The sequence below is a fragment of the Salvia hispanica genome, chromosome 6 (assembly GCF_029641045.1).
Source record: "Salvia hispanica isolate PSC_SH4W2 chromosome 6, Shi_PSC_v1, whole genome shotgun sequence".
Lineage (NCBI taxonomy): Eukaryota > Viridiplantae > Streptophyta > Magnoliopsida > Lamiales > Lamiaceae > Salvia > Salvia hispanica.
The window spans coordinates 5,708,706-5,719,626 of NC_142697.1; the positions used below are offsets into that span (position 1 = coordinate 5,708,706).

The 10,921-nt window shown below is 34.1% G+C and overlaps 2 protein-coding genes across 2 annotated transcripts; one reads left to right on the forward strand and one right to left on the reverse strand.

Moving 5' to 3' along the window:
- Window positions 1-4,968: 4,968 nt before the first annotated feature.
- LOC148923121 (protein EARLY STARVATION 1, chloroplastic-like) lies at window positions 4,969-9,452 on the forward strand. Its single transcript, XM_089059907.1, has 11 exons — window positions 4,969-5,377; window positions 6,084-6,175; window positions 6,360-6,553; window positions 7,007-7,046; window positions 7,156-7,237; window positions 7,341-7,418; window positions 7,490-7,615; window positions 7,873-7,994; window positions 8,508-8,547; window positions 8,753-8,827; window positions 8,951-9,452. The coding sequence occupies exons 1-11, from the start codon at window positions 5,229-5,231 to the stop codon at window positions 9,105-9,107; spliced, it is 1,155 nt and encodes a 384-aa protein (XP_088916033.1). The 5' UTR covers window positions 4,969-5,228; the 3' UTR covers window positions 9,108-9,452.
- Window positions 9,453-10,305: 853 nt separating this feature from the next.
- LOC148923122 (uncharacterized) lies at window positions 10,306-10,921 on the reverse strand. The gene is made up of 2 exons (XM_089061398.1): window positions 10,646-10,921; window positions 10,306-10,542 (listed from the first exon to the last, which is right to left on the reverse strand). The coding sequence occupies exons 1-2, from the start codon at window positions 10,919-10,921 to the stop codon at window positions 10,306-10,308; spliced, it is 513 nt and encodes a 170-aa protein (XP_088917524.1).

Below are 10,921 nucleotides of genomic sequence, written 5' to 3' on the forward strand. Positions count from 1 at the left end.
CCAACAAACATGTATTGCTTTTAAATCTACAATAAGTCGATCTTCTGTATAAGAAATAAACGTTCATATTCATTGGTGGTGTTCGGTTGGTAAATAAAATAGTAGCGAAATTCAATATAGAATAGAGTAAGATGGGCTTTGTCCAAGACTAAACTAATCCTAGATTTTATATTGATGTTTGATTGAAGAGATTATGTCCAACATAATTTTAGTAAAATGTTTGGTTGATAAAATAAATACAAAGATTATCATTAATTTAAGTTTATTTATTATAAAAATTACGAAACAATTTAAATCTATTCATTATCTGATACAATAAATAAAAATTAATTATTATATATTCGAATCAAATATTATTTAAAAAAACTTGTTAGATTATTAAGTAAGACTATAGGAGAACTACATAAATAGTCGGACGATACAACTCCATTAAATCTCATTCATCGTGTTAATATCCATTAATCATTATAACCCCACTTATCACCGTAGCCTCATTGACCCAAAAACAATTGTGAAAATAAAATAATAACCTTTTAATAAAAAAAAATTGCCAAAAAAACAAGAATGTCCAGTCGCCACAAGTAGGGGTGGGTAAACGGTTTTCGGTTAATCGGTTAACCGAGAACCGAACCGAAACCGGTCGGTTATCGGTTAACCGATAACCGACATTTACGGTTATCAGTTCGGTTCCGGTTTTAAGTTTTGCTAAAAGTTGGTTATCGGTTAACCGATCGGTTATCGGTTATAACCGATTACCGTCGGTTATAACCGGTAACCGAATTAAATTCAATTTTAATTTCAATTATATGTTTATTTAATACTAGAATAAATTATAATTTACTTCAAACTTTGTCACAATGGAAGAAATTTGTAATTTATATCTAAATTTTGTCTAAATCAATGTCAAAAAAAGTCCATTTTAATTTGTGTCACTATCAATTAGAGTATTATACTTATAAATTTATATCTCAAAGTCAATAAAGTTCTTAAGAATTACTATTTTAATTTTAAATATAGAATAACCCTTCACTTATTATTGGAGACAAGTTTTTAAAGTATAGAATATAGATCAGGTAAAGTTCAAGTCTTTTAAAGTGCCTAAACAATTTATATATTACTTTTAAATAGAAGTATAATAATAATAATAATAATAATAATAATAATAATAACAATAATAATAATAATAATAAAAGTAAATGAAAAGTTAAAAGTTAAAACTATAAATAATTTTAAATTCAATTATATTTTTAATTAATAATAACAGAAATTGTAATTTACTTTTAAACTTTGTCACAATATAAGAATCTGTAATTTACTTCCAAATTTTGTCAAAGTCTCATATTGCATATTTGCAATGTCAAAAAAATCTATTTTAATTTGTTACCTATTAGTTATTTATACTTATAAAGTTATAATATATCAAATTCAATAAAGTTTCTAAATGTATTTTTAAAAACAAGATCTCTCAAAGTTAGCAAGTGCTTAAGCAATACTACTATTTTAAAAATAAGATAACCTTTCACTTATTATTAGAGGAAAGTTTTCAAATTTTAGATCATTTAAAGTTTAAGTCTATTAAAGAGCCTAAAAAATATATCATATATGTATTGCTTGTAAATAGGAGTATAATAATAATAATAATGATAAAAATAATAATAATAATAATAATAATAATAATAATAATAATAATTTGTAATTTACTTCTAAATTTTGTCAAAGTCTCATATTGCAAATTTGCAATGTCAAAAAAGTCTATTTTAATTTGAATTAATTTATTATGGTGTAGGATAAAATTGAATGATTATGACTAAAATGCAAAAAAATATGATAAAAAAATTGACGTTTTCGGTTTTACAATCATGCAGAAATGCGTAGAATTGAGAATACACAAAATCAATTAACAATCTTTGTGAGAAAATTTCAGAATTTTATATATTATAGATTGAATCATTGAATTGAATGATTGATCATTGAAGGATGGTCCTGAAATAGTTAATTCAACTTTCGATGATAAACTAATTGTGTGATTAGGTGTAGGTTGAGTTATCTATCACAACCTTAATCATGCAAAATAAACATTTGAATAAGTTAAATCAATTCGGTTAGTTCGGTTATAACCGAGAACCGACCGGTTCTAACCGAGTCGGTTAATTAAGTAACCGAACCGAAGATCGGTTTGGTTCCGGTTAGTTTTTTTAAGGCATTTTGAGGTCGGTTAACCGACAAGTCGGTTCGGTTATTAACCGAACCGACCGAATAACCAGCCCTAGCCACAAGTAGTAAAGAGAGAGAAAGGGGATGTATTACACAAAATAGACAGGCCGGGGGTGAAGGGTGAGATGAATTGTACGGGATTAAAGCTGCAATCTCATTCTCGGTATGGGCTTTATCGGGCCTAGACTCTTTGAGTTACGGGAAAAATTTTGATGGATATTGACCAATTGAACGGCAGATTCTAAGCACTCCTGGATTAAGTTGGGCTAACCGAACGACACCATTGAATACTAAATCTAGAGAAAAAAACAAGTTCTGGTTCTATATTGCAAAACAAAACTCTCATTGATACTAATATTAGAATGTTGATAATGTATTATAGATCTATAAATCGATAGAAAATTTGGTTATCAAAGTAAATATTTATGGAAAACTAATTAAATGTCTACTTTTATGAATCTATTAAAGAAAAGTGATGCATAAATGACATTCAACCATACTAAGTAAGTTATATATGTCCATTTAATTTAACCATCCAAAATTGTTTAAATTCAAGACTTATCCATCCATTTCTAGAAGGGAATATGCACCCTTAATTCTAATGTAAAAACCACAAACATTCATAGTGCTAGACAATTTTTTATAAATCCAACTCGATTAATTTTTATGAAGCTAAGTTTGCAAAACATAACTGACTATGATGTTTACTAGTTTGGTTAGTTATGAAAGCGATGGAAATGTAAAAGGATATATAGAAATGCAACAAACTTGGGTGTGTGTGTCTTGTTGCCTTAATTTGGAATAAATTTTGTTGGTATGTGGCGCAATTTATTATTTCTATCATCACCATTATTTCTATCATCACCTTTTTAACCTTCTTTGTTCCACCAACATGTCATCGATTCATATGTAGAATCCGACATAGTGAAATCTTTATATTGTTAATGAGATAATCCATATATGTAGTTATATAGTGAAATCTTTATATTGTTAATGAGATAATCCATATATGTAGTTATATATTGAAATAGTATGATAATTAATGTACAATTAGTAAAGTAAGATATAAGAGACAAGAGGATAGTAATTAAAAGTAGTGTTAGTGGATCGTGAGACCGAAACTATTATTAATGTTTAATGAATTATAATGGTGGGCCATAGTGGTATAAATTGTAAATAAATTGACGTATATGGTTAATGAGTTGGGGACAACTTTCCATAAATGGAAATGTCTATATTTTTGTGAGACGAACGAAAATGAAAAATACATCATATTTTTATGGGATGGAGAGAGTATTTACAATACCAAATATTTTGATCTGCCATAGATTGTACACTATACTGTTTAGTGCTTCCTCCATCCCATAATAAATGATATATTTGGGTAATGGCACTAGATTTTAAGATATGATGTTTTGTGTGTTTGGTGAAGAGAGAAAATAGTTATATTTATGTTATTGTGATAGAGAGTTTTTTCTAAAAAGGGAAATGTGACATCTTTTGTGGGATAAAGTAAAAAAAACAAAGTGTGACATCTATTAAGGGACAAAGAGAATAACATATTTCCACATATAATGAATATTAAAAATACTATCTTGAAAACTAGATACTTTTATAACGACACGGGTTTTAATGAAATTAATAAAGTAGGATAGAAGAATTGGTTAAGAGAAATAAAAAGAAAATAGATAAAGTAAGAGAAAAGAAAAAAAAAATTATGGAAGTAGTGTTAGTGGGCTATGAGGTCCACTTCTTTAACTAGAAAATTTAGAAAATTTTTATTTTTAAGGGATAGACCAAATAAAAATAGATCTATTTGTAAGGGACAAGGAAAGTAAGAGCATTTACAACCGTGCTCTCCGTGGAGAGCATGCTCTTCATTATTCATGGACCCGGTTCACTTTTATTCATATTTTATTCCCTTCTCTTAGCTACGGCACAACATCAACAACCGTACTCTTCATAAAGAGCATCTTCTTCACTATTCAATTTAAAAACTACAATTACTTGCTAAAAACATTTCATTAATAAAATATTTTCATTAAATAACCCGATATGATATTTCAAATTCCTAAAAAATTAAATATTACATAATTTAGATACTAAAACTAAAAAATAGAAGTCAATAAATTCAAATTTAGTGGAACCGACTGCCGAATTTTGCTCAAATATGTTCGACTAGATCTTCTTATAGTTGGAGGTAGGTGTTGGTGTCTGCATTGAAGTGTATTTCTTAAAGAATTGAGTGGTGAATGTGGGTATTTAGATAATATGGATGAGTTTAAATTAACAAAAAAAAAAAAAAAAAATAATAAAAATATTTGAAAAAAATAGTCATAATTTGGGAAGTATGTTAAAAAATGGTCATATTCTGAAAAAAATTCTTTTTATTTACTTTATTCTCTTTTACTTTATTCAGTTTTAATTTCTCAATTTTTTTTCATTTTCTATTTTATTTTTATTTTATTTTACTCATTTAAAAATAAAAAATTAACCGCGTGTAAAAAAGAAACGTCTCCATTATAATTGAACGGAGGAAATATTTTTCTCAATCTAATTTATCTTCTATTTTATTAACCACAATTTAAAAGAGACGAAGAAAAAAAATAAAAAAAAATAGGAGAAGTCGATTGTAAAGATAGACGTGGCAGGATGAGAATGGGGTCATGGAATCTTGTCGGTTTGGACTTCTGAGAAATGGTCACGACTCACGTGTGGGTTTATATTCTTTAAAGCAGCACCACACCACCAATTATCATCCTAACCCGTAACCCCCAAATCCAAATCCAAATCCAAATCCTACTATATCGCCATCACTCTATTTCCCCTTTTTTCTCTCCTTCCACACTCAATTCACCTTCAATTCTGTTCATTTTTAGCACACTTAATAGCAACACCACCAACCCCTCAGCTTTTCTGCTGCTCGCTAGGACCTAGGGTTTATTTCACTTGATCGATTGCCGCCATTTCCTCTCCACTCTTAATGATGCCATTGATTTGACACCATTTGCGAAATGGCGGCAGCTAGAGGATTTATGCCGCCGCCGTTTGATGTTCAGGTTCTCAGCTGCCAGAAGAAGCGCCTCCTCTTCGCCTCCTGCTGCTCGCCTCGGAACTGTAAACAGCGGATCCTCCACCCTGCTATCTCCTTTGCATCTTCTAAGTAACTCCTCTCTTTTTTTTTTTTTTTTTTTTTTTTGGATTTTGAGTTCAAACGGTGTGGCGATTTTAAACAAATTGCTTTTTCTTTGAACTGTTTCGAGTTGGATATTTTACTTGATAGCCTTTTCTGTCTGAAATCAATTTAGTTTTTGTTAATGTGCACGTGGTTTTTGGTTATATCATTGTTTTTTTAATGAAGTTTGATTCTTTGCTCACAAGGCAATGGATTCCTTTGTTTTATCTTTTGTAGTTGAGAATAACAAGTGATAGTCTAATAGTAGTCAGAAAATCTTTGAATTTTGAGCTTGTTTTGTGAATGCAGAATGTAGTTCTTCCTTTGTTTGATTAATGAGCCCAAAGAACTCAGGTTGAGTCCTCAAAAGGTTTAACATCATTCTGTAAAAATGGAGAAAACGAATGTGTGACTGTAATTATGTTGATTTTAGTTTACATTACATACTTAACAATGGCAGCAATTAGTTTCTATAGGGATGCTTAGAGAAAGTGACAAAATGGAATCACATGAGGCCTTTAGTCTTGCTGCAGCTGAGTTTCTGCAGGATTGGGGTTTTTTGTTAACTACTTGTTGTGAAATGCACAACTCGTATCTCAGCAAGGAAGAGGAATCTCGTATTACTAGATTGTGTCGAAATATTTGGTTTGAATTAAGTTTGTGACTTGGAAACTATTCTTGCTTGCTATTGCAGATCCAGATTTGTTACCAAACAAGATAAGTTCTTCTCCCGCTGCACCCCAAGAAACACAGGTCCTCAGTTTCGAGATTCTCCCCCTAAAAGAGGTGATGCATAGTTAGATTCTGTTCTAGCTTAACTTGAGTGGCATTATTTAGATAATAGTATCTCATCCTTGGACTTTTTTGTTTGGTTGGTGTCTGCTTTTTCTTTCATCCAAATTCATCAATAGATTAATGTTAAAGTGCTAGTTCGTGGCTTTAATATAGAAGCATGAGTTTTTCTCTGTAGATACTGGTATTGCCAATGAGAAAGAATGGGGCATCAGTTTGCTAAATGATAGTGTCAATGAATCTGGGACTAATGAAGATGGAAGTACCTGGTACCGTGAAAGTGGGGAAGATCTTGGAGATAATGGTTACAGATGTAGATGGACTAGAATGGGTGGACAAAGTGCTGATACCACTTCTGAATGGAAAGAAACGGTATGCACATTTGTTCCTTTTCCTTCCTTCTTTGAGAGTGTATTGTATCATAAAACCTGATTTTATACTATTTGATATAAACCACAAAAGAACAAGTGTCCACCATTGCCTTATGCTAGGATTTTCTTCAACGTTACCTGGTGACATGCAGAAAAGATTGTCTAATTGATTCGTTAGAATGATGATTGTTTTATTTTGTTACAGGTTTTCTTTTTGTCCTTTTTGCAAACTAGAGATGCTAGTTATATATCAAATCCCAAATTCAGCATGAATGTTTGTTAAGAAGGGTGCATGTAGTATTTCAAATTAGATGTAGCATAACTTGTGCTTGGGTGGGGGTTAGAAGCTGTTGCCTCTTATATGAGTATATAGTGTATTTCTGTGTTTCATAACCTTATTTAAGCATCATCCCAGGTGGATGCATTTAATTGGATTTGTTCATCTCCTTGACAGTGGTGGGAGAAAAGTGATTGGACCGGATACAAAGAACTAGGTACTCCGACAAAGTTGAGCTTTTCCAACATATGCTATTATGTCTTTGTTCTAAATTCCTCTTAAAAGCTTCTTGATGGATAATTTTATATGTTTCCTCGTGAATTTAGGTGTGGAGAAGTCTGGAAGGAATGCAGAAGGGGATTCTTGGTGGGAAACATGGAGAGAAGTTCTTCACCAAGATGAATGGAGGTATCAGTTTTTGATTTGCATTACTCCTGTCTTGCAATCTTTATGTTTTTAAAAACTATTAAGAAGCTGTTCTCATCCTTAAACTTCCTGTTTTAAATTGCAGTAATCTAGCTAGGATAGAAAGAAGTGCACAAAAACAAGCGAAATCGGGAACAGAAAAGGCTGGGTGGTATGAAAATTGGTAAGACTCGTCGAGACATTTGACTACTACCAAAAGATTGAGGTATATAAAGAGAATTAACTGTTACGCAGGTGGGAAAAATATGATGCCAAAGGGTGGACTGAGAAAGGGGCACATAAATATGGCAGATTGAATGAGCAATCTTGGTGGGAGAAGTGGGGAGAGCATTATGATGGAAGAGGTTCAATTCTGAAATGGTATTTTCCCATCTTGTCTCGATTAAGTATTTTGCATTGCTTCATCATAATCTTGATACAACCAAATGGGTTATTATGTATTGTTTTTCTTGTTACATGCATGTGAAGTTTTTTTCGTTTTAGTTTCTCATTTGACACCAATATCACTTGGTATAGTTTAAAACTTTAAAAAAGGGCTGTAACTAAAATATCTACCTTGAAATAATTTTGCCTCGTAATATTGAATTTTTTACTATGTTATAAATTTGTTTGTCTAGGACTGATAAATGGGCTGAGACAGAACTGGGAACTAAATGGGGAGACAAGTGGGAAGAAAAGTTTTTTGCTGGTATTGGATCGCGGCAAGGCGAGACTTGGCATGTATCTCCCAGTAATGATAGTAAGTTGTTAATTTGTTCTTGTAGAATATGATGGATTCCTCATAACCATTGCCACATAATAGTCAAGTGTTCTCAAAGATTGTTGTCAGTTGTGAATGGCGGTTAATAAGTCTACTTATGTACAAAACAATTGTCCATTAAATCCTGTTGCATTAGATAACGTATATTACACTATGTATGTGTAGTTTAGTGAGTGTGTTATTTATGTTCTACCCCTAATCCTCACTATGTCATGTGAAAAATATGTATGGTGCTTCTACAATATACACACAACTGGATACTCCAAGCTATGTTCCTTACAAAAGACATTTTCTGATCAAATATATCAAATTGATAAAAAAAACTACTCATGGTTCTGAGTCTTAGTTATCTGCACTAGTGCATTATGATTTATATGAATGGTGGAAAATTAAATTCCATTTACATGTAAATGGTGTCCAAATTGTCTTTATTTGATATTTAGCTGCATAGCCGTTTTTTTACTTGTCATTTCTTTCCTCATCAAACAATAGGATGGTCGAGAACATGGGGAGAAGAGCACTTTGGAAACGGGTACGTGACACATTTTAATTTTCATAGCTAACTAACTACCTCTTGTCATTATTTGATATTCTTTTATCGTAATTGTGCACATGGTATATTTGCTAGAAATATTTTTCTTCTTTTTTTGCTTAAAAAAATATGTGCTCTTTTGATTATGAAGCATGAGTGGTTTTTGGCTTGAGGTCGAGGTTGATACTCTTATTTTGTGTGCCAGGAAGGTGCACAAGTACGGAAAGAGTACAACTGGAGAGAGCTGGGATATTGTTGTAGATGAAGAAACATACTATGAGTAAGTTATATTAACATTTTACATTGAGTTGATCTGAGTCTTCTTGTTAGCAGATGAAGAAACATACTATTGAGTGAACAATATCCGATATTTGCATTGAGCTTTCCTTGTCTGAAATTGAAGGGCTGATCCACATTACGGATGGGCGGATGTTGTTGGTGATTCCAATCAGCTACTATCGATTCAGCCTCGAGAACGGCCTCCTGGTGTCTTTCCAACCCTCGACTTTGGCTCATCTCCGCCTGCAGACAATGACGAGACCTCCAGCGATCAAGAATGATGGTTTGATTTATTTGTAGTTGTCAGAGAGGTCGAGTAGAAGAAGATGTTGCTCCATTTATTCTTCATTTCATTCATTCTTTTAGCATTTTCTGCCTTCACTGTAAAAGCTCAACAGGGGTTTGGACATTTTACAAATATTCTGTGAATAGTGGATTTTACGGCTGTTGCGTATGGATTAAACTTGGTCGTAAGATTGTTGAGGGAGGTGGTGCATCGGCGGCGGCAGGCTAGGGTGGTCAAACATAACCTATCACCGGAATAACCTTTGCTTATCATTGATAAGTTATATTTTGTACGTACTCGTCTTTTTTTTTTTATTTAAATTTTGGTTTGTTTCCCAAAATCAGTTTATTTTTGCTTTTGACAAGTTTTTCTCTCTTACGAGGTAGACTTAATTCTCCATTAAGAACATCCACAATGAGGCGCCCTAAAGCTCGCCCTATAGGGCGCTTTATTCTCTGCCACATCAGCATTTTATTCTCTTATCCTTCCATCTGCAGTGGGATGTCCTATACTCCTTCCTATAGTATTTTATTTATTTAATAAATAAGCACTACAAAATTTGAATAAAAAATTTCTATTTCATTGAAAGTTCAAAGAGTACAGAACGAAATAAAAAAACTATAAATTCAACGGCCGTGGCGGTTCCAAATTTCTTCAAAAATGTCGGACATGAGCCGAGCACGGTCTTGTTGGTTGCGCATTGAGGCCTGTCTAGCTAGAAGCTCATTGTAGCCCGCCGGTAATCCTCGAACGTTGGGCGGGGTCGCCATGTTGGAGCTAGATCCAGCTCATCAACGCCCCAAACAGTGATTCTTCCACCTTCATGTTCGACTATCATGTTATGCAAAATGACGAACGCATACATGACATCGACGATGACGACCTTGTACCAGAACTGCGTCAGACCCTTCATATAGCCCACCGCGCTTGGAGCACATCCTTCCGCGCAACCTCCTGCTTTTTCGCGAATAAAACTCTACTCTCACCGATTGGGCAGGTGATCGTCTTAAAAAAAACAGGCCACCTCGGGTATATGCCATCGTCCAAGTAGTACCCCATATAATGTCGGCGTCCGTTTGCAGTAAACTCGATGGCCGACCATTGCCATTGCATTGCTCGGTTAAGAGATATGAGGAGTTCAGGACATTGATGTCGTTGTTTGACCCCGCCACACCGAATTAAGCATGCCAGATTCAGAGCCGATGGTCAACAATTGCTTCGAGGATCATCGTCGGGTGGCTGCCCTTGTATCCACTAGAAAATTGGTCTCTCCACGTCGTCAGACAATTCTTCCACTCCCAGTGCATGCAATCTATGCTCCCTAGCATTCCAGGAAAGCTGTGCACCGTCTCGTGCATCTTCATCAGGGCCTGGCAATTTTCAGTAGTCGGCCTTCGCAAATATGTGTGTTGTAAGCCTCCAGAACTCCCCTACAAAATATCTTCAGGCACTCATGGCCAGTTGTCTCCCCGACGTGAAAGTACTCGTCGAACATGTCCGCCATGGTTCCGTGGCTAACTGCCGGAGCGCAACCGTGCACTTCTGCAACGGCGTAAGTCTAGGTTTGCCGATGCCATCTTTCCGATACTGGAAGTAAGGATCACATGCCTCCAACGTGTGGACAATGTTGAGAAAAAGATATCTCCTCAGCCTAAACCGACGGTGAAAAATTGTCCGGCTCCACCGCGGTTCCTCCGCAAAATAGTCTGCAAACAGACGTTGGTGAGCAAGGTCGTGCTCGCGGCAGACAAACGTTCGACGGCGAATCAGCCTCTGGATCTGCTCCGCCGCTTCATGCTCGCGCTCCAT